Source organism: Typha angustifolia, chromosome 15 (genome assembly GCF_048772165.1).
Source record: "Typha angustifolia cultivar Huaian chromosome 15, ASM4877216v1, whole genome shotgun sequence".
In the NCBI taxonomy this organism is placed as follows: Eukaryota; Viridiplantae; Streptophyta; class Magnoliopsida; order Poales; family Typhaceae; genus Typha; species Typha angustifolia.
This window is the reverse complement of record NC_133253.1, coordinates 22,262,855-22,285,933: the sequence shown is the minus strand read 5'-3', so window position 1 is coordinate 22,285,933 and position 23,079 is coordinate 22,262,855. Positions and strand designations below refer to the sequence as shown.

The 23,079-nt window shown below is 37.7% G+C and overlaps 4 protein-coding genes across 4 annotated transcripts; 3 read left to right on the top strand and 1 right to left on the bottom strand.

Annotated features, from left to right (window-relative positions):
- The first annotated feature begins 811 nt into the window (after nucleotides 1-811).
- LOC140779182 (probable fatty acyl-CoA reductase 4) lies at nucleotides 812-4,226 on the top strand. The gene is made up of 10 exons (XM_073124170.1): nucleotides 812-942; nucleotides 1,049-1,152; nucleotides 2,166-2,368; nucleotides 2,470-2,570; nucleotides 2,647-2,833; nucleotides 2,970-3,131; nucleotides 3,240-3,321; nucleotides 3,411-3,680; nucleotides 3,778-3,902; nucleotides 3,987-4,226. The coding sequence occupies exons 1-10, from the start codon at nucleotides 864-866 to the stop codon at nucleotides 4,144-4,146; spliced, it is 1,473 nt and encodes a 490-aa protein (XP_072980271.1). The 5' UTR covers nucleotides 812-863; the 3' UTR covers nucleotides 4,147-4,226.
- Nucleotides 4,227-5,683: 1,457 nt separating this feature from the next.
- LOC140779676 (tRNA (guanine(9)-N1)-methyltransferase) lies at nucleotides 5,684-9,002 on the top strand. The gene is made up of 3 exons (XM_073124876.1): nucleotides 5,684-6,160; nucleotides 6,718-7,077; nucleotides 7,891-9,002. The coding sequence occupies exons 1-3, from the start codon at nucleotides 5,744-5,746 to the stop codon at nucleotides 8,230-8,232; spliced, it is 1,119 nt and encodes a 372-aa protein (XP_072980977.1). The 5' UTR covers nucleotides 5,684-5,743; the 3' UTR covers nucleotides 8,233-9,002.
- Nucleotides 9,003-9,253: 251 nt separating this feature from the next.
- Nucleotides 9,254-17,871, bottom strand: LOC140777248 (uncharacterized). Its single transcript, XM_073121233.1, has 8 exons — nucleotides 17,557-17,871; nucleotides 13,976-16,671; nucleotides 12,521-13,811; nucleotides 11,425-11,762; nucleotides 11,146-11,328; nucleotides 10,305-10,402; nucleotides 9,816-9,907; nucleotides 9,254-9,718 (listed from the first exon to the last, which is right to left on the bottom strand). Exons 1-8 carry the CDS (start codon nucleotides 17,741-17,743, stop codon nucleotides 9,684-9,686), a joined length of 4,920 nt encoding a protein of 1,639 aa, XP_072977334.1. The 5' UTR covers nucleotides 17,744-17,871; the 3' UTR covers nucleotides 9,254-9,683.
- Nucleotides 17,872-18,380: 509 nt separating this feature from the next.
- LOC140779626 (nudix hydrolase 2-like) lies at nucleotides 18,381-22,762 on the top strand. The gene is made up of 9 exons (XM_073124790.1): nucleotides 18,381-18,678; nucleotides 18,793-19,019; nucleotides 19,399-19,464; nucleotides 20,137-20,274; nucleotides 20,526-20,603; nucleotides 20,713-20,763; nucleotides 20,838-20,872; nucleotides 21,274-21,382; nucleotides 22,382-22,762. Exons 1-9 carry the CDS (start codon nucleotides 18,534-18,536, stop codon nucleotides 22,589-22,591), a joined length of 1,059 nt encoding a protein of 352 aa, XP_072980891.1. The 5' UTR covers nucleotides 18,381-18,533; the 3' UTR covers nucleotides 22,592-22,762.
- The last annotated feature ends 317 nt before the right edge of the window (nucleotides 22,763-23,079 follow it).

The following is a 23,079-nucleotide window of genomic DNA, read 5'->3' as shown; positions in this document are numbered from 1 at the left end:
TTTAAAAAAAAATATTACAGCTAGAACATTTAAAATATCTCCTATTTTTATATAGATTATCTTATTTATATTTTGTAATATTTTCACTCACCAAATAGTCTAATATCACTCGCAATGGAAAATATTAAATGGATAATAATTTACAAGATCTACGTGTATTTATCTTAATGATCTGTTATCAGCTTTCAATTTTTAAACACAAAGATAAATAGAAAACGAAATGATACGTTCTCTGCATTCATCTGACAACATAAGTTTATCCGCCTCTTTGATTGGATGTTGTCACGTTTAAATTAAGTGCTCGGAGTGATGGCATTAATTTTTCTGGCTTAAGCAATCAAACATCAACTACCCTAATTAATTTCTAGTGGCATCACTTAATTTCCTACTTAAATATCAACTAACTAATCTAAGCCATGCATCAGAATCCAAGTGATAGGAAGGTTGTTAGTATGTCCCTAACTCTTAATTAACTTATTTTGCAAAGTTAATTTAACTTACTTCCTCTGTGGGCTTGCCCATAGTCAACTCCACAAACGTATATATATATACAAGTAAATATATATTAGCTGGTTGTGATTGATTTAAAGCTAGATACCACAATCAACAATGGGATTCCGGTTGCCAGCCATTGTATCAGATAGTCAAGAAGACAAGAAGAACCCAGTGGCTTGGTTGCAAATGGTTTTCTTTTAACTCTATTTTGACACATTCAAAGCTCCAATGACTGCCTGTCTGTCTGTCTGTCTGTCTCTCTCTCTCTCTCTCTCTCTCTCTCTCTCTATCTCTCTATATATATATACTTTTAAGTCCCTTCCCAAGTCCATATGAATTAAGACCTGGGAAGCAAAAGAAGAATCAAAATGGAGTTTGGTGGCGTTGCAGAGTATCTTGAAGACAAGAGCATATTTGTGACGGGATCCACTGGGTTTATAGCAAAGAGTAATACAATCTCTTGCAGTCTCTTATCAGTTAACTAACTTCTACTGTTGTTAGATTTTTGTTCTTTTGATCGTAATCTTTTGTTTGAATTTATTTTTGCATGAAGTTTTTATTGAGAAGGTTCTTCGAACGCAACCTAAGGTTAAGAAGCTTTTCCTGCTGGTGCGTGCTAAGGATGATGCTTCTGCCAAGAACCGTGTGGATGCTGAGGTAATGTACAAGAAAATTCTCAAGGCATTATGTGTTTGTTAGTCTATCATCTATCATCTATCAGCTTAAACCAAAAGTAAGAAAAATAGAGAGAAAAGTTATGTTTCTCTCGTTAATCATATCTGTATGAATGTTTAATCCTTGAACTCAACAACTATTTTAAACTGTTATTACTATTAGATGAGGTAAAATTTATCTATTGTTTAAAATATAATAACAAGTATCAGTTTATATCAAGTCCACTTCTTTAGCTTACCTATCAAAACATCTTGGCTCCGAAGTGAGAAAGAATATTAAAAAAATATATATAAAACTATAGATTTCTAACTAACTAAATTTTTTAGTTAGTTGGTGAATCAACGAGATTACTTAAAACCCATGTTTTGAATTTTAATCTCAGAAGAAATTCTGTCAACATAAGAATGTTCTGATAGACTTTCTTTTGAAGATAAAGTCAACCTCGCTAAGACGGACTTTCTCTTACAAATATAACAGTGTATTTTCAGAAAATCAAGTTTGATTTTGAGGTATCATTTTATTTTAGATACATTTTCATCAATTTTATCAAGAAAGAGTGTTTTTAAGATAGTTTGAAGCGTAAATTCAAGAAAATACAAGATGAAAAAAGTACTACTTTTTTCTAAAATAAATCTAACTCTCTTGATCTTGCCGCTTGTTTTCCTGCATGACTTTTTCTTTTAACATTTTATTTGCTACATTGGTTGCCAGGACATGAGCACAAACCTTAAACTGATCAATGTTAGACTTGGAACTTATGATTTATTAATAAGCATGACTTGCTACTGAAGCAAAGTTAATTTGCCATCAAGTTAATGATGCAATCCATAGGAACACTGTTGAATAATATTAGAAACAATTTTACATATGAAAAGTCCATCACTAAAAATAAATCATCTGAAACAAAAACTTCAGTCGAAAACCAATAATTTATATTTACCCGTAGTAAATTAAAGTTTCAAATTTAAAACTAAAACTGAATCTTTCATCTCTAGGTTATGCAAATGGATGTGTTCCAAATCCTGCGAGAGAAATATCAAGAGGAATTCCAATCCTTTTTTTGGTCCAAAGTGCAACCGGTGGCAGGAGATATTGCTTCTGAGAATATGGGAATAAATGATGGAGAACTCACAGATGCATTATGGAAGGAAATAGATGTCATCGTCAATTTAGCTGCAGACACAAGCTTCTTAGAAAGGTCAACAGCGATTTACAAGCATTAATTTGCAATTATAGGTCGACCTCTTATAAGTCGCTATAAATTAGATATAATTCTTTTTTTGTCCTAAATGTTTATAGGTATGATGTAGCTTTGAGCATCAATACTTTTGGGGTAAAAAATGTTTTGGAATTTGCAATGAAGTGTGTGAAATTGAAGAAGCTTCTCCAAGTTTCTACTGGTGAGTGAACATTAATCTTTAATTACATGATCTATGTTTTTATATATGCACGCATTAATTGTTCTTATGTTTCCAGCCTATGTCACAAGAGAAAATTCTGGCATCATACTTGAAGAACCAGTGGTTAAGGCTATCAATGGAGGCCCAACTTTGAATGCTGTAGAAGAGCTAAAGCTAGCACAAGCTAAACTTAAAGAGCTAGCAGAAGAGAATGCTTCAGAAGATACTATAAAGTATTCCATGAGAGATCTAGGCATGACAAGGTATAATATAGTTAAATAAAGAAGTCTAATTTTTCTTAGATACATAGAAGAATTTAACACTTTTAATTAACACTTACATGTTCATATGTTATGCTCCTTTTTTTCTGACTCCTAATGGAGTTTCTGGTTTAACTAGGGCTCATTACTTTGGATGGCCTAACACCTATACATTGACGAAGGCGATGGGTGAATTGCTTTGTTATGACCTAATATCGCGCCTTCCCATCGTTATTTTCCGACCGACCATGACTATAAGTACTTGCAAGGAACCATTTTCCGGTTGGATAGAGGGAGTAAGGTTAAGTCTTGAAAAAAAAACTAGTCCTACATATGTGTTAATCCTTTCATTTATGCACTCCTCTATATGCATGATCTTTTCCTGAAATTAGACTAATGATCATCGCAGAACCATCGATGAATTAATCGCAAGCTTTGCCATGGGCCATACAAAAGGATTGCCTGCAAATGTCACAACAATTGTGGACTTAGTATGTCATCTTCCACACGTACCCCATGATACAACAAATTGAATGTCAGTAACCTATGACTTATTATGATGTACTGATCTCTTGCGTAGATCCCTGGGGACATGGTGGCGAATGCTATGATCGCAATCATGGCCACCCACTCCGGTGAATCGTCGTCGGCGTTCATCTACCAGTTAGGCTCATCGGCGCACAATCCAGTGACACTTGAAGAATTATCCAGTGTTGTTTATAACTACTTTTTGGAGAAGCCCTACACTAAGAAAGATGGGAGCACCATCATGGTGACCAAACCTTATTACATCTCCACTATGGCCCTTTTCCAATTGTATATGGCCATAGGATATAAAGTACCTCTTCAGGTAGGTAGCTAGTTTTATTAATAACTTTATTGCTTGCACATATAATTAATACTTTTAGCATCGGTTAATAATTAATTAATGTTCTCTTCTCTCAAAGGTTATGCGCCTGGTAGGACTATTACATTCTGGGATGCGAAGCCGATACGATCATCTAAATAGAATTTACAACCGTGCACTAAGAGTAGCCAAAGCCTACAAGCATTTTGCTTTCTTCCATGGAAGGTAATTAATTAGTCAAGCAGTTGATGCCTTATGCTTAATTATATTGCACTGCTACATTGATGTTGTTGATCAACGAGGATGCAGGTTTGATGACCATAACATGCAAAAGCTTATGCTTTCAATGAAGGAGAAGGATAGAGAGTTGATTCCCATTGACACAAAGTGCATCAAATGGGAAGAGTACATGAGAAGCATCCACATCCCAGCAGTCATTAAGTATGGCATTAAAGAAAAGAGCAAGTGATGTATATTAATATACTAATTTTGAATATACGTGGAATGAAGTTGTGACTCTCTTTGCCACTGCACACTTTTGTACTTGTATTACGGAACAATAAACTAATAATATTGTTTTAATTACGTTTTTTTGGTTCATTTCGGTGGTAATGTTAGACTAAGCTGTATATAATCGAACGGTCCAACAGTGGTACGATGTCAGAATCGGACGAGGGAAAATGACAGTTCGTGTGGCTGCCAACTCTCACGTGGCAATCTGCAATAGCCAGTCAACGTCAACGACAGCTCTAATTTCACCCTCCCCCGTTATTTATGATGGCCTCATGCGTTTCTCTTTCGGACTTCCAATTCGAGCCCCTGGGAGGGAGGCGAGGGGGCGTTTGGCATATTAATTAGGGGAGTGCAATTAAACGCTTCCAACCAAATGCAACAGTAACCGTTGCTCACTAATGGTGGGAATCTCCATTAACTGCTACCCGAGCTCCAGAGGGGAGAAAGTTTGGTTATCATGGGGCCCACTTCACTGGTTGTCTCTTTCCCTTGTTGACCGGATGCCCGGCCCCATTCGTAACGCCTATATAATATGCATCTCTTTCATGGCTTTTCCCTGTTCAATTAGCCTCTCTTTTCTTTTCTTATTTCTTTGCTCTCATGGGTTTTAATTATATCTGTGCATGTAGTCCTAGTACGAATATTGATGCTATGTAGCATAGGATGAGAATTAAACCATGCAGCTAGCCATGCGTGTTAACGTTCCAAGTGCTAGTTCCATGCATCATCTAAGCTAACCTTTTTTGTTTTGTTAATGCCAAAGGGTTATAATAAGAGCGAAGAGAGTTTTAGGGGGGAAACCATAAGATGGAAGGTGATGACAGAAGAGAGAGAGCACAGCCCAACAATGGTGAAAGAATGGGGTTCGCTTTTGGAGGGAGTGTGCTCTCTGCTCTCTCTGTCATTGCCATCTCTAGGCTCTCTCTCTCTCTCTCTCTCTCTCTCTCTCTCTCTCTCTCTCTGTAGCTCATGCACAAGGCTTCTGTATGTCACCATAATCCCTTGTTTTGAAGATTAAAAAATCCTACTTTATTTTACCAGCTTAAGTTATAATATCTATGAGCATATATCTTGCTGTGGTAGATGCATGCATGCTTCCTCGTCACACACGCATACAATTAAAACTTTAGGAAAATTAAAAAAGATTTGTATTCTATTTACTCCCTGGGATTATATTTAAAGAATATCAAAGTGCATCCAATAGCTAAAAACTGTTTGTTTATATAGTTCAAGTCTTCAAGATGATGGTAGAGAGATGTATCCGGAAAATAGTGATTCTAAACGTTATTGAGTACATTAAACTTTGAGGTAAATATGCACTTAAAAGTAAGTTTAGATGATGTATAGATTTAAAAGACAGGAGAGTTGGTCCATGGGCCAAAATGATTGTTTAAATGGGCCTTAAAAGGCGGCCCATTAGAAGTTCATGGGCCAGGGAAGGGTATTAGTGTAATTCGACGTTTCTTCCCTGCTCCTAAAAGGCAAAAGCCAACGTTCGCGTCTCCTCCTATCAAGCCCGAACCCGAAACCCTACTGCACGCTCGCTGTCGGCCATGGACGACGAGCCGGAGACGATTGTTCAGACTTCCCCTCTGACGGAGGGCGACAACGGTGCCCCGCCGCAGCCGCTCTCGAAGAGCGCGAGGAAGCGGCTCCTGAAGCAGCAGCGGATGGAGGAGCGGAAGGCGGCAAGGAAGGCGGCGGAGAAGGAGAGGAAGCGGCGCGACTTGGAGCGGCGCCGCGGAGAGTGGGAGGCGCGGCTCGCCGCCGCCGGGTCGGAGGAGGAGAGGGCGAGGTTGGTGGAGGAGAGGAGACAGACGAGGAAGGAGAGAATGGAGAAGGTCTCGGAGGAGAGGGAGATCAAGATCGGACGGCTGAGGAGGGCGGCCGAGGTGGGGCAGAAGCTCGTGATCGATCTCGAGTTCGCGGATCTTATGACGGCGAATGAGATCCAAAGCCTTGTGCACCAGGTGACTCCTGAGAACTAGGGTATACGCATTCTCATTTTACACCCTACAGTTGTTAGAACTCGATCTGTTTGTTATCCTATATGGAGCCTCACATTTTTTAGTAGAATTTTTCAGTTAACACCCTCTCAGTAGTAGAACCTTAGTTCCTTTATAATAAAAGTCAAATAAAACCCGACCAATCTTAACTGATAACTCGAACTGTCATTTAAGTAAGAAAAGGAGGATCTATTGGTCAGATGTGAGATAAAAAGGAATAAAGGAAATTTGGCAATTACAAATATTTACGTTCAAAAATAAAAGAACTTTCTTCTTTCATCAAGTTGAAGTTACTCAGAGTATCATTTGGGCATTATAAGAAAAAAGAAAATTCAAGGCTCAATCTAGAAATCGTAAAAGGTTGACCCCAGAGTATTAGTATCTGGGTTGTGTTTAAATGATTTTCACTGGATATAACCAAGTATGAATTATGTTACTGGCATCAACTCGTCATAAGGATATTATAAAAAATTATCGTGTTTTTGTATTGTTTTACAAGTCAATAACTTATGGAGACACAGATGATGTATTGTTATGCAGTTAATGGAAGATGTGCTTCACCGGCTCATCTCTGGTTGACAGGATGTAGAGGAGAAATAGAGACCCAAATACAGAGGCTCCCAGGATTTGATAAGTGGATTATTGAGAAGGAGAGCACATCTTATATGGAAGCCTTTCAGGATCAGAAAGAGAATCTTGTGTATCTAACAGCAGATGCAGAGACTGTTGTTGAGGAGCTTGATCCGAAGAAAATTTACATCATTGGTGGGTTAGTTGATCGGAATCGATGGAAAGGGATAACCATGAAGAAGGCAAATGACCAGGGGATTCTTTCTGCAAAATTGCCAATCACAAATTACTTGAAGATGTCAAGCTCCCAGGTATGGCTAATGTAATATTGAGTATCTCTTGTTTCTCCAAAGACTGTAAGTCTGTACCAAGCCCTTACTTTGCTATTACTTTCATATCGAATTGTAAACTGAAGGTGTTTCCAGCTGAAACTATCTGAGCAATACTTGGTGCATCACGTCCAATTAGCGGTCAACCCCCATAAGTAGCCAATTTTAAGGTTTAAGAGTCAAAATGTAGTGAGCAATATAAACATGCCCATATAGAATAGTGTCTTAAAATCATGGAATGCATAAAGAAGTTGTTGGCATGTTTGTACCAATGCATATCTCTTGGAAGGCTAACTACTATGTTCAGCATCAGGCAGAGTCTCATTTGCGCTTCTGGGATTTAATGATAAACAGCATTAGTGGCTATCTTGAATCCCTGATTATTAAGCAGAATATGAGTTTATGAAATGACAGAAAATTTTGATCTTAATATTTTGTTCTCTCCATTGGCGGCTCAGTTACACTCGCCTCCTTTTCAATTATTTCTTTAATGAATTAATATATGTTCCCAATATTTAGCCCTTGCATAGAGATTCTGGTCCACTGGATCAAATAAATAATCCTATTCTATTTTCCTTTTCTATCCGCCACATCAGGAACTATGAGATTTAAATTACAAGTTTACAGCATAAAGATCACATGCTTTGAAAATGAAATTACTGAAACCAGTGAGAGGAGTGATTTTCTATTTTCAAGACTCTAGAGTACTTGAACTTGGTTCATTTATTAGCTTGCATGATTGCCTGTTATTTATTCTGTATAATTTCTTTACTTGTATATGTATTGATCTTACAGGTTCTTACAGTTAACCAGGTGTTTGAAATACTGCTAAAGTTTCTAGAAACAAGAGATTGGAGAACTGCATTCTTTCAGGTGATTCCACAAAGGAAAAGAGGAGAGTATGAAGGAGAACCTGAAGAACCTGAAGGAGAAGTTGAAGAACCTGAAGGAGAAGTTGAAGAGGCTGATGGCGATGTAACTGTGGATGCAGCAGAGGTAGTAACTGCATGTGAAAATGGTGTGGAAGTAGATTCAGAAAATGGTGGTTGCATAACAAAAAAACTGTGCATCAGAGAAGTTGAAGATGGAGACGCTAAAGAGGAGGATTCTGATGTCGCTGCAAGCATGGCAGCCTAGGATCATAAGAAACAGATCTGATCATATTCGTACTATAGTTATCTGAAGGCTATGAGAGATTGCCATGGTTCTGCACTATGCTTCAGTATGACCTCTGATTCTCTGAACCTTCTACTGCTCTAGCAGTACTAAGCACAAAATTTTGCCTTCAGTGTGAAGAACTAACTTGAGAGGAATTTTTGCTTCAGAGAATTTTCCAACTTAAAAGTTTTCAGCCTCAGTTCACTTCCAATTTTCTTTGTAATTGTGGTCCTTTTACCTTTCTTGAACCATACTATCATGTCTCCTACTCTCCATGAGCAATGTTTGGATACAATTCCTTCCAGAAATGGATGGAGTACATTGAAGATTGTAGTGACCAAGAGGCTCTACCCGGTGAAATTGTAGAAGTGTAGGTCAACTGAATCTGTCTACTTGTGCAACTTATATGATCAGAATAAGAGTTTGCTGCTTTGACAGCCACTGCTGTTTTCTTCTATCACCCTAGCCGTGTTTGGCCAAATTCAAGTTTATTTCTGTCAACCTTATCTGGCATTCTATTTGTTTGCATCTAATGCTTGAAAAATCCGATGTTAGTGTCATATTTGTTTGGTGAATGCAGTAAGCAGCTGAACCTTGCATGACACTTGTTTGACAAATTTCTCCCTAAGAAACAGGAGATAGATATCATACTAAATTGCTTCCCGTTTGGATATCGTTAGCTTTCTCACCAATGACATGTAATTCTACCTGGGATGCATGGGAAATAAAGTAATTCGTTTTTCCTCGGAGCAGGTTTATTTAGAAATGCAAATGTATATTTATTCGACTTCAAAGCCAATAAAAAAAGAGCTATTTTATATTACCTCTCCATTTTAGTATTATTATGAAAAGATACCTCCTGTTGACCTATTTGCAAATTGATTCCTGCTTTTTCACATAGGTACACACACACACACACACACACACACACACACACACACACACACACACACACACACATATATATATATGCAAAGTACCATTATGATGAATGTTCCTAAAAATAAAATTGCTCACTCATATAGTCATATGGTGTTCTTTTTCAGAGAGAGAAAAGAGAAATACAAGTATTTTAGTAAAAGTAGGACATATTAATAATATTCCTTGCAAACTAGGAGGAGATGATCTTCTGCAAATATACCTACAATAGTGGTCGATTTGCAAATATATGGGGAGAGAGAGAGAGAGAGAGAGAGAGAGAGAGAGAGAGAGAAAGAGAGAGAAGCAAGTGTATATACATCCTGCAGCCAAAAATTGAAAAATCGACAACCTTGGAAGGATCGAGATACATCCCATCGGTTGATCTGTTGCATATATGATATATATAGGCCCAGGAACACAGATGATGGCCATCAGACATGTTTGGTTTAGATGCACCACATCCTTGTTAAGCCATCACCACGCAAGTACTTCATCAACTGATCATCTCATCACAATTGGTGATGAGGAACACGTGGCAAAAGAACTGCGGAAGGCAGAAGTCAGCTAATTACCATCAATCCGTAATTGGTAGCAGAAATCACGACCAAGACAAGCATTCTTTGTGAACTAAGCTGTTTTACCTTCATTTAAGTCAAAAGAGCTCTTGCGGCTGAAAATTTCTTTTGGATCTAGATGTTGTTTGGATAATAGAATTTGATCCAAGCATTCTCTCCTGCAAAAACATAACAACAAATTTCTCATTATATTGACTTAGACGAAATCAATAATTTAAATAAGAAGTACGAGATTCCTGCAACAAGAAAAGTAGTGATAAGAATTAGAATCTTCGTTTAGCAGGATATGTGCCACTTCAAGTAAGAAACCTGTCTCAATTAAGAGTAGATGATGCCTATCAGAAATTTTTGGTGATAAAAAGATGCTAAACAACCGAATCAGGTCAAATAAATACAAGTAGTTCAGCTGGCAAACAGAGGGAGGTTGTCCCACCAAATATGGTTTATAAAAGATGCACTACAAAAAGGCTACCAGGAAATTTTCAATGACATGCCTTATCTTAACTGCAAGTGTTTCATATTGTTTTTTCAGTGAATGATTAAAGCCATATTCACCTTGCCCATGAAGGAATAGATTTCCTCCTCCGCTTGAGTTCCCCTTCTTCTTCCTCCTCCTCATCATCAGAGTCTCTATATGGAGACATTTCATATGACTGAAAGAATTTTGGGAAGAACAATTAAATAATAAGTTAGAGCTCTGTTCTACTGTAAGTATATACTAAATAACAAAACCAAAACAGACTAAGGAAGCAGGGATATACATAAATACTCTAACCAGAAAAAATGATACAGCTCAGCCTTCATAGTCATCATAACTTAAACCAAATTGCTTTATCATTCAGATGAATGATAAAAAATTTCATTCACCAATGCAAAATATACTAAAAGCAGCATTGCTTCCAAGTGAAAAAGAAAAACACAAATCAAGAGACCATGTCCCAGGAGCATGTCCTTGTTTTCTAACCAATTTTCTAGTCTATGATTTTAAATTGATAGCCAAACTTGTGAATAGTAATTATTTAACCTTTCAGATTAATAGCCAATGCACAAGATCTCATTCTTGGATATTTACCCTTTTATTGGATATTGAGGCTTTCTTGAAGATCTATATTTGTATTAGTTGCTATTTTGTAAATTTGGGGATTCCTAGAACTCCGGGAATCATCTTGGTGTATACCCAGCATTTGAACATATATATCCTAATTCTTGAGTTCAACTATCTGCAACTTTCTGAAAATTGCTGAAACCAGTTCAAGAAAATAAAAGATAAGCCTTCAAGAAAATATAGTAAAGGGGTTGGAATGGTGTACAAAGCCACATTTTTTGTCAATTCTGTTATTAGATGCAGTAGTAAATGACTACAGAAGAGTACCACCAAGTTCAGATCAAATTATACCTTCTCAAGATTGCTTGATTCTTTTGAAGTATCTTGAGACGGAAGTCTATCATCGCCAAGTCTCCCATCCCCGACAACCTTGACAGTGCCTGGTCTTGCTTCTTTACTCCCAGCAACTTCCTCTTCTTTATCAAGTTTTAATGGCCTCTTTCCCTCTTCTACCAAATCTTTCTTCCTCAATTCCTTCTCATCATGTAAAACTTGCCATAGTCAATGACAGTAACTTCCAAAAGGGAACAATGTGTTAACGAAAAAGAAAAGAAAAAGTAAAGCACTTACTGAAGCTTTATAGTGAGGATCATTCTCCTCTTTCCCAGCACGTGTTCTTTCCACCTGTTCTCTTTGCGGTTTTCGAGCTTCTTCAATGCATCTTCTTTTTCTTTCCTTTTCCTTCTTTTCTTCTTCTTCTCTCTGCCTCTTCCTTGCAGCAATATCAGCTTCCTTTTTCTTCTTTTGCTCCTCTTCCTGTTTTTGCTTGAGTTCTTTCTCCTGCCCCAACCTTATCCTTTCGACTTTTGCAGCTGCTTTGCGCATTTCACGCTCATTTAGTTTCTTTTCTTCAATGCGTTTTGCAGCTTCAGCCATCTCAAGTGCCTTCACTTTGATGTCTTTCTTTCCTGAAAGGCAAGTTTCATATTCATATGCTGTATAGGGAACTCTTTTCTTTCTGCTTGTACAATCATATGCAAGCAAAAATCTAAAAGTATAAGCTACTAATGAGTAATGAGACAAGAATTAGATTTATCTTTCAGTTGCTCCCTGAATAAAATGATTTAAACTTACATAGTTATATCATGTCTACAGTATCTGAGAATGACAAAGGGACTGAAGAAGAAGGTTGAGGTTGCAAGTTTTCCAAGATATAAGTAATTTTTCATAAAAGCGGTCTTGATAAATATGTAATTTCCAATGTCATTTTATACATAGGCACCTGTTTTGTCCATTATTAGTTACCACTTACTAATTTGTACCTTGATTATTACTAGACAGTGGGAAACATGCTTTAACTCGGATTTATAAGTTAGATTAATGGTAAATTTTTTGAAGAAATTTGGGGTATAGCAGAACAGCCTTGAACATCTCAATTGTATTCTTTCAGTTAAACAACAAAGTCTTTAGATGTCCACCAGGTACTAACCACCTTAACAATCATGTTAATAATACATATGCATATTCACAGTTTTACATGGAATGTGCTGAAGAAAGATGGACAGAATGAATATTGAAGGAGTATTTAGTAATTAGAATTACAAAGTTCCAAGCACACAAAGAAACCCAATTTAGTCTTCTTTTCCCTAAGGAATTATAATTTCACCTAACGGCTAATATATCAACCATAATTTCCAGAGATCAGAAATAAACAAAAAAGACACACCTTTAACTGTTGCTGCTTGCTGCTTTTGCCTAACCAGTGGGACAAAAGAAGATATATTGGACACAATATTGTTAGGCCTGCATCCTTTTTCCATGTTTGTTTGGCTCCTCTTCCCTTCATTTGTTCTTCCAGATATTTCCATCTTACTAGACCTGCTGCGAAGCGATTCACCCACTTTTCGAATTCCAATTCCACTTACTGAATAAGTTGAGTGGTTCCTCTTAGACTTCTTTTTGCTAGCACAAGCATTTCCAGGACTCAAATGGTGACCTACTGCAATATTAGAAAGAGCTTCGGTCTTCACATACTTTAGACTACTATTTTCCAGATGGTTGTTGGAAAGAGAAACCAATGCTGGAGCATTTTGATATAATGCAGTAACATCCTGAAGTGCTTTTCTGTTGGTTGGTGACTTGATCTCTTCTGAGCAATCTTTTTCTTCAGATACGTATATGTCATGATGATCATTTTCTTCTGTAGTGCTGATATCTTCATCAATTCTAAAACATGTAAGTTCCGGATTAGAGCCAAATGTCCCTGAACTGGCACCACTTCTTCCTGAAAGCTTTCTCTGGTTGAACTTTTCAACTGGAGGAGTCAAAGGAGGCTTACTTATCTCATGTCCAATCCTAGCACTTGAAAAGGACATACTTTCATAATGTGTTCTCCCCAGGAAAATGCCATTGACTTCTGATCCACAATTTTCATCTAAACTAGAAGCGTTTCTATTTTCACTTGCACTGAATTGTCCAATATCATCAACATCAAGAAGGAAAGGATTACTTATACTCGTTAGATCCAAGAGGCTAGTAGGTAATGACTGATAAACATCAGGAAGTTTATTGATTTTATACTTTGTGGATGGATGGGAACCTGGAATAACCAAATTCCTAGAGTCACAAAGCTGCTCAATCAGGGAAGCCCTTTCTTTCTCAAGAGCTTGAACCTCAGAATCATTGAAGATGTCACTCCTAACAACTGAAGGAAAACCAATGCTGAACCCCTCATATTCTGGCATTGTTTCATTGCAGTCAACAATATCATCAACACAATGTGAAGATATGGCAATATTAGATGGATACAAAGTATTCCAAGCACCTAACTGGTCGAGACCGTCTTCTTTTGAAGCACAATCTGTGAGTCTAGAAGGAGTGGACTCAATGGTTCTGACATCCACTTTTGAAGATGTCATTGTTATCCCCTCATCCAGATCTCTAATCTGAAAAGAAAGTCCCTTGTGTTGCAAATGATTCACCTCATCATGGTCCTTCACTTTCACACAAAGACTACCCTGCCAAGGAAAACCAGCATTCTTAGTTCCTATAATAGAAAACAGAAACAGAGGAAGCATAAAAAAGGTAAGATACAATAAAGAAAAGCAAGAAAACTGAAATTTTGCAGAAAACTAGTAATTGCTGCATAAGAGAATAACAGCATGTTGCATGATTTTACTACCTCTGTTTGGCATTCTTCCTTGCTTTGAGGTATAATATCCAAACAGCAATCTTCGACTACATTTGTGCTCATATCTTCCATCTTGCTTGGTAGGACAAGTTGAAAGTTCGTACTAGCACAACAGCTTTCTGGATTTCTCTTCAATCTGTCATTTCCCTCTTGAGAGTTCAAGGATGGTCTAACCCCTGTCTTTGGAGAAGTAGCAAGGACATAATTTGACAGAGAACTCATTTTTCTTCTTTTATACTCTGAAATTCCACTGGAATGGTCTTCAGTTTCCACTGATTGCTTCGGATCACTTGCACTACTCTTCCAATTTGATTTCAAAGAAATATTCTTCTCATAGCTTCCCAAGCTATTGAAAACATATTGAGAACTTGGAGGCAGATTCTTAATTTCTGCATCAATAAACATTGTTTTGCATGAATGACAATTCTTTTCTGCAACACTCATGCCTTCACAAATGTCATACTCATCAGTTTCTACTTGGCTGGAACTTTTCTCAGAGAAAGGCAAATTTTTATTACATGGCGCAAGATTCTTATTAATACTAGTAGGGTCCCCTAGATCATTCCAAAATTTTGGAATTTCATAAGAATATTTTGGTATATTATGAGCAGAATTACTAGGAAAGTTAGTACCCACAGTTCCATCAGCTGACAGGCAGTCACTGTCTCTACTCAAAGAAGACAAAGTGGAACCATTCAATTTAGAAGAACCGGAAAATTTATCCTCATTATATGAACTCAAAGTAGGTTCATATGCTAATGCTGCGTCTTGGTTTTCAGCAGTTTGTACAAATGTGGGTAGCTGACAATTGGTTTTCTTCTGAAGTTCGACTGTAGAAATTTTATCCTCTTCATTCCTTACAGAAGCTTCCTTTGTTTCAGTAAATAACAAACGATCATTATGAACAGTATCCATCAGTCCAGGACTGCTAGTAATCTCTTTTGTTTGAGCTCCGCCGGATTTCTGCTCTGTTGTACACGAAATTGGACTTGACAAGAAGATATTCTCACTCACATTATTCCTGGATATACTGTCCAAAGATGCAGAGGTAGGTATATCTATGTTGTTACATAAAATCATTTGAGGGTGAAGAACCTCATTGACATCCAAAGTGTGTAATGGGTCTTTTTCCTGAAGGAGCTCTGGGCAAACACTTGCTCCATTTAGTTCCCTGTCAAATGGTTCTTCTTCCGCTGACACCACAAGCTCCAACTCACTAATTGCATTCCCAGAATCACTACCCTTAGTTTCTCTTCCCAAGCAAGTCAGATGGTTTCCGTTCAGATCATGTTGCTCAACAGTATGATGTAACAGATTCTCAGTTTCTACTGAGAAGACCACATCAGAGTCTCTGCTTGCTGCAGTAAGTTCACATTTTTCAGCTTCTGTAGCATTCTCCAGCAGCCTTCCAGATGAACCTTCTGAGTTATCAGTCAGGTGGCCACCTGGATGACTTGATAAGTTTGCAGGACTCATCTTACTGTCCTTCAAAGGGCATGAGCAAGATGGTAAGTTCCCTGAGGTCCGCAAAGCTCCCTGAGAAGAAAGTGATCTGGAAGGTACATGTGAAGGTTTACCACATGGAGGGAGGGAAAGACACTCTGGATTCTGTTGTTTGAGCAACTCTGGATCCTCTTGTGGGCTTCCATCAGAAACTCTGTTAGCTTCCCTTATGCCTTGTATATCCTCTGTATTATGCGAAATCCCCCTCTGAAGCAGCTGACTTGTTGAAGAGTCACCTCCTTTCATGGAATTACTGGAAAGTGTTTCTTCCTCTACAGAATTTATAGCCCTGAGATCAGGAAGGGCACTCTGGGAAGTAAATCTATGGTCCTGATCTTCCATAATGGAAGAAGTAAAAGAGCTTTCATTCAAAACACACAAGTCAATGCCATCAAAAAGAAGTTTCTTTGGCTCAACCAACAGAAGGTTCTCAGGCACCGAAGCAGATAGGGTACTTGCAACTCTTAACCTAGAATGGTCCGCAACAGGCTCATTAGGAACAGTTCCAGCAGGACATCTTTGTGAAGCCACATTACAGTTAATACAATTGACTGTAAGATTGTCGACATCTGCACCGGTATCGGGGCAGGAATGATCCTCAGTTTCTGAAGTAACGTGAGCATTATCTGCTATGTGCTTCAAAGGTTCAGCAGGTTTTGATAGACTAGCATGAGAATCAAGTGCTTTGAGCACTTGTCTTGGTTGAGTGATCCTACAATCATCTCCCATGTCAGGAATCAATTTCACAACTGGTGATTCTTCAGCTCTGTCTGATCTCATGGAGGCAACCCTAGACCTGGTCATGATGCCTATATGCATAGAACTTCCACGTCCACTGGTTTTAGCTTTTGCTTTTTCACTGAGACGATTTTCTAGGTCTCGTTGTCTTGATCTGGAACGTTGAATCCTTGAAAACATGTTAAACTCATCATATGCCTCAACAACTTCCGAGTCTACTTTACGCTGCTCTAGGGGAACTTCCTTAGATTGACTTACAGATACAGCTCCACTAATATATTCTGGACAAATACATTCATTTGAAAAACATGTTCCAGCAAGGAAGCCATTCTGCGACACTTTAGCACCCTCTTTAGGCAGGGTAAAGAAAGTACTGCAATTTGCTGGAGTGGTAACATGAGCGGGTGGAAATAAGAAGTCTGAAACTATGTGTTTCCTATCCAACTCTGTAGCACAAAAATATTCTAAAGCATAAGAAAACAAAGAAAAAGCACATTGCACAATCAGAACTCATTTCCAGTATCTAACTCAGTTTTCAAATAAACAATTTAGACAATTTCCGAGTTATGCGATATATAAGAATCTTGAGAAAAATGTAAAATGATCATAAAATCAGGAATGCATCTTTATTCTTGTCTATAATTAGGATCTGTGAGGAATCTGACAATCGTGAATTCAGAAACATAAGAATCTGTACACATAGATCCTAGCAGATACTTCTCAGACATGTATTGTGCTTCTCCAATACATTGATGCTAAGAAAGGGAATGAGCCAAAGGAAAGCGCAGTTGGTGTTTCCTAAACTGAGGCATATCAAAAGTTTCCAATGGCATCTTAAAAGTTATTCCACAAAATAAGAATTATGAGAGTACTTCATCTTAATGTTTCATAAACTGGTAGAACCAATAAAGTTTTCTGCAAAAGCAATGAGGGCCTCCTGCAATGTGTTTCAACATTATCAAAAGACAAAGTTATGTAATCAGATAAGCATATTCTTCTGAACATTTGATCAGCCAAACACAGTCAAGCAATTCAATAATGCAAGCAGTTAAAAGAGAGTGGACGCCATAGCTAGAAATACACCACCAGCATACACACAGAAATCACATAAATTCTAACCAAATTGCCCAATCCCTGCACTTAAACTGTTCAACAGAAAAGCCTAAGACGAATTCAAGAACCTTTTTCAGCTGCAACGCTCAGAAAAGAGAAAAAGAAATAATCTTTAGACCTAACTTACCGATCAATTGATCGAAAAACAAAAGACAAAAGTAAATAACCTAGAGAAAGAAATTTGACATTTGACGAAGTGTACTTGCCAAGAAGTGTACCTTTTGGATTAGGGCAACCAGGGGCGTCCAATCCGGTGGTCCATAGCCAAGGGGGAGGGCGCTTGCCGTCGGCGACGAGATTATAGGCGAGGGATTCGCCGTAGGATTCGATCTGCTGCCGCAGCTGGCACTCAATCCAGTTCTTGCGCTCAAAGATCTGCATGAAGAGGTGCTCCAACGTCGTCATCTCTGGCCTAATTCGGATCAATGGAGTACGAGAGGGATGGATCCGGAGACCCTAACGTACGACGACACCCTAGGGGAATGGGATTAGGGTTTGCGAACTCTTCTACATGGAGAGAGAGAGAGAGAGAGAGAGAGAGAGAGAGAGAGAGAGAGAACGGCTAGTGGAGGAGTGAGCGACGATTTGAAATTTTTGAAACCAGAGAGGGCGAGACAAGGGACAAGGACAACGTTACTGAAGGATCAAACGGTACAGGATGCATTACGGAGGAGGAGGAAGATCTGATCGAACGGCTACGATACTTTCTTGGATGTAAGAAGAGGAAATTAATATGCGGTCCCAAAGAATAGTGATGTCGATTAACCTTCAGAATTGGTCGAGCATGTGATTCAAATTGGATCCGAATCTAGAGTTAGAATGATCCGATTATTCACGGAGTGGATATTTAGAACCCATTTAAAAATCCGAATCCGAGCCCAAATTTGATAAAGTTAAATGGATTCTGACTAGATTTCACTACCTAACCAACTAATCCGGCCTGATTAGATCTCAATCCGACCCGAATCAAAATGCAGCCAATTAATACGGTTTCCGACTCGGACAGCAAAACCGATTTCTTTTTTCTTTTTTTCGTCGCCTATCAACACACGGCAACACCTGCGTCATCGTCACTGCTGTGGCTTTCTTACCTCCACGGCGCCTTTTAATGTCTCTCCTTGTGATTCTTGTGAACGTTTCTCCCACTGCTTAGACCGACCTTTGTAGGATTTGTTTTAGCGTTAGTGGTGTAGAAATGCTCCGATCTCGGGCTTCAGTGCTCCGCCTCGAAGTGCTCGGACGATGCATTCCTTTGAATCGAACAGTTCTTGGATTCCCCTCGGCAAATCCGCGCCTTTTTCACAAATCCCGCTTCGAATCTTGGACAAGCATTTCCGGAGGTAATTTCTCGTTTCATTTGTTTTCCCGGTCTTGCGTATAGTTATCTTGGGAAAGAAACCCTTGCTGTTTACTTGGTGTGATGATAGCTATTTCTATCGTGGTAAAATTGCCAGGTTTGAATAGTAGAGCTATGAATCGACTTAGTAGCAGACTGATGTCAAGCAAAGCAAATCCATCACCAGCTACGACACCAACATTAGCTCGACAAGGAGAGGAAGTTGAATTGCTACATGGAATGGACGATGACCATGGAGGTATCATTGTTGAGTTGAAGGACCCAATGAGCCCTGGAGCTTTTATTTCTTCTTTAAGAGCTTCTTTATCAAATTGGAAGCAGCAGGTGATTGTTTTGTTTATTTAACTGCATCTTTTTCGTGAGAAGATTTAATATAAAGACACCTGGTAGCATGGTTATTAATTGCTTTTGGAGAAGTAACAGCTATTATCAAACAAATAGCACAGAGATTTTCAGATGATCTTGATGTGAAAAGAAAAGAAAAGGATTTACGGGTTATATAATCAGTCACAGCCTTGCAAAGTGAAAATAGCTATGCGTATTTACATCTCACACTTTTTTTTTTTCGAATACTGTCATTTTAATGCGTTTGTAGCTCCTCGTTCATTCATATTTTGTACATATGTGCCCTTCATCCACTGTAACTTGTAAGGTGGCACTGAACTTTTATGTTCTTTACTAAATCCTTGTGTCTTGTTTTCAGGAGAAAAGAGGAATTTGGATGAAACTGCCCATTAAGCTAGCAAACCTTGTTCCTCTGGCTGTTGAGGTAGGTTATTCTTTTAATAATCAACTCTTTGACTGATGTGGACATCACTCACATATTACACAGCCATATGTATCTACACAATCCCTCCTTCAGGGATTTAGTCTTGAGTCATTTTTTTTTTACTATGAATGTATTTGTATTTGCTTATTTTTGGTGTTTAAAGTTGTCTTTGATTTTTACAGTTGCTTAGGGTGTTATTCGCTTATTGTTATTGGAAGGTCTATATATAAACCCACTTCTTTCCGGTTATGATTAATGAAGAATTTTGAGATTTGATTCGAGAATTTTGGGTGTGAAATTTTAATTTGAGTGTAGAAGTGTGAAACCGTACCTCTCTTTATTCCATTCTAGCCGCTATATTCCCTAGAACCCTAATGATCCCCTTTGTATCATCACATCACTGACTCTTTGTTCTCAGTTGATATGAAAAAAGAAAATCAGACAAGAGAAATGGACTGCAATTAAGACATAACTGCTGTTATAAAAGTAACATGCATAAGTTCATGTCAACTGCAGTTCCTACTGGTATAAACAAGAAATAAGTTATGAATTTCATTGAATTGTTTATCTTAATACTGCTCTCTTCTTTTTCCTCGTTGACATAAATTTATGATTGATTATTTACTGAAATAATGATTTAGTTTTTCTTTCTTTCTTTTTAACCTGTTGCAGGAGGGCTTTTGGTACCACCATGCGGAGCCAAGTTATGTGATGCTTGTTTACTGGCTCCCCGCTACTAAACATACGTTACCAGTAAATGCTACACATCGCGTGGGTGTTGGCGCTTTTGTGATGAATGATCAAAGAGAAGTTGCTACACTCTCCTTCTGTTTTTCTAAGTATTCTATTGATTCATCTGTATAAGAAATCATGAATCGTTTAGTCCAAATTTTGATATTCTGCTGTGAGGACATGGAAGCAAATAAATCAGTTTTTTTTTTTTGGTAATATGTCTTGCAATCTTGCATATTTGTTCCTTAACAATTTACAATGTTTGTAGATGTCTTGCAATCTTGTGTTATGTCTTGCCACAATGATATGTATCCACACTGCTTTGGCAGGTGTTGGCAGTCAAGGAAAAAAGTGGCAAACTTCGTGGCTCAGGTGTCTGGAAATTCCCTACAGGAGTTGTTGACCAAGTACGAATTTTATGCAAACACAAATAAAGTTGATAAACCAATAAACCTTTCAGCTATGTAAATTACAGAAATGTTCTTTTGTGTCATTATTTAGTAATCTTCTCAACAGGGTGAAGATATATTTGCTGGGGCAATAAGGGAAGTGAAGGAAGAGACTGGTGTACGTATTGTATCCATCTGAAAATTATCTTTCACATCTTCATACAGTGGTCTAAAGCTTTCAATTCACGGCAGATTGACACCGAATTTCTTGAAGTTCTTGCATTCAGGTAGTTTATTATTCTCCATTGTGAATGAATGCACTATCGTGCCTGAGCTAATCAGATTGTCAATTGTTGCCATCTAAGCCTTGTAATAAAATGTAGTTATCTAAGTTCATAAGGCCTTTAAAAAATTGCTGAGTTCAGAAGGCCTCTGAAGAATATATGTAGAAAAATATCAGTACTCACATGCAGCCTGGTAACATTTTAAAGCTGAGAGGTCTATTGTGTTCACTACTGAATGGTTAAAGTCAATTATCATTACTGAATTTAGTGTGCTGGCCTGGCCCTTTTTCTTAGTTTTAAAAGTAAAAGATATATGCTTGTTTGATGACTGTATATGATGAACTCTACATTCTTATTTTGAAGTTCACATAATACAGGTTGTCTTTTATTGCTGATTTGTACAGGCAAAGCCACATGTCATTTTTCGAGAAGTCAGATTTGTTCTTTATATGCATGCTGCATCCCCTTTCATTTGACATCCGAAAGCAAGAATCAGAAATTGAGGCAGCCGAGGTATTCAACTTCATTCGTTTAAGTAGTTAATTTTCTCTTTCTCAGTTGAAGTATGGAACAAGATATTTGAAGTATTACTAGCTTGTTGAGTCAGTTAATGCCTTAATGCAGTTCACAAGCTGCACATAACCTTGTGAAAGTTTTCTCATCAAATGTAAAGTGGTTCTCTCGGAAGGGATATGCCAAAAGCAAATCAATTTCTTATTTTAGGACTTAGTTTAATTGGATGATGAATCTATTTTTTGATAAAGTGTGTTCCCATCTATTTTGACTTTCTTGTTAATATTAGTTATGAAAGTGGGTTGCAAATGAAGTAGCATTATGCGGATGAAAATATGCTAGGGAAGTTGGGTTTTTCTTTGGATGATATTTAAAAATGCAATGGAATGAGATGAGGTCTTTGGAGTCTCCAAACTCATAATGAAGTGAGACGCAAGCCTCATGACCAAATCATAAGCCTTGTGGACATGCTGAAATAGAAGATCTTGTATGTCCAGAAAAGAGAAGGTAAAACATAAACATATTAGAGCAAACTTGATTCATAATTTGACAAAGATTATTATATAGTGCAGAAGATTAAATGCTAACCTTTCTTGATTGAAGGGTTGTTATAGCCAGTCTTTACCGACTACTGCCAGTGTGGAAATGGTGAGAGTTAGTGATAGCCATTTGATGGTATGCGGACTAGTGAAATATAGAGGAGAGAAAATTTGTACTGAATGAAAACTCACAATAAGATACTTTAACCACCCAAAGTAACAATGTCAGAGACTCACACCAGTCAAATATTCTTTTGTGGAGTATTTATTTTCCTTTCTTCTAGTTTCTATGGCGAGTGAGTTGTCCTTCGATAACAGTCACAACTACTATTGAACATTTAGTATTATTTCTACAGCTACTACTTTTTTTAATGTTTTAGACTATCCTGCTTTTTTTAATGCTACAAGAAAAGTTGAATCTTTTAGAATATCATGACACATGGTTTTTTTTCTTCCATAGTGGGTACCAGTTGAGGAATTTGCTGCACAACCATTTCTTCAGAAACATAAGCTCTTAAAGTATATCGTTGAAGTTGGAGTAGCAAAAGCAGAGAATAGATATGCCGGATTTACCCCCATATCTATAGAATCAGCATTCACTAAGAGGCAAAGCAATCTGTACATGAACGCCCAGGATCTGAAACAATTATCAAGGTCAGGGAATGTGTGAGAAATATTTGATTCTGTGCATCCAAAGATTATACATCTTCTTGATAAACTTAATTTACCGCTGGAACTGATAAGAATAATTTGTAATGTACCAGCAAACTGGGTTATAGACCAAATATTAAGTACAGGATACTCTTTGCAAGTTAACTTGCAATCATATTTGGTATTACTACATTGATGAGTATGAGATGTATAAAGCCAAAACATTTTTGGATTTTGGACTGGTTATTTATGGCTGTCTAGCGAATCAAGATATAAGGAGATGAATTCAAGTTGCATTCAACCATGCACCATAGTCTCAAGCAGGAGACAAAATGCTGAATTCAAGCTGCAAGCTTTGTATAAGAAGGATCGGTGCTGTCTCAAACTTCCATCAACTTCGTAAACAATATCAAGAACGATACAAATGGATTGCCATATACATCACGATCTCAACTTTTAGTCGACAAAGAACATTATTTTATGCAAGATTACACTTAATCATTGAGA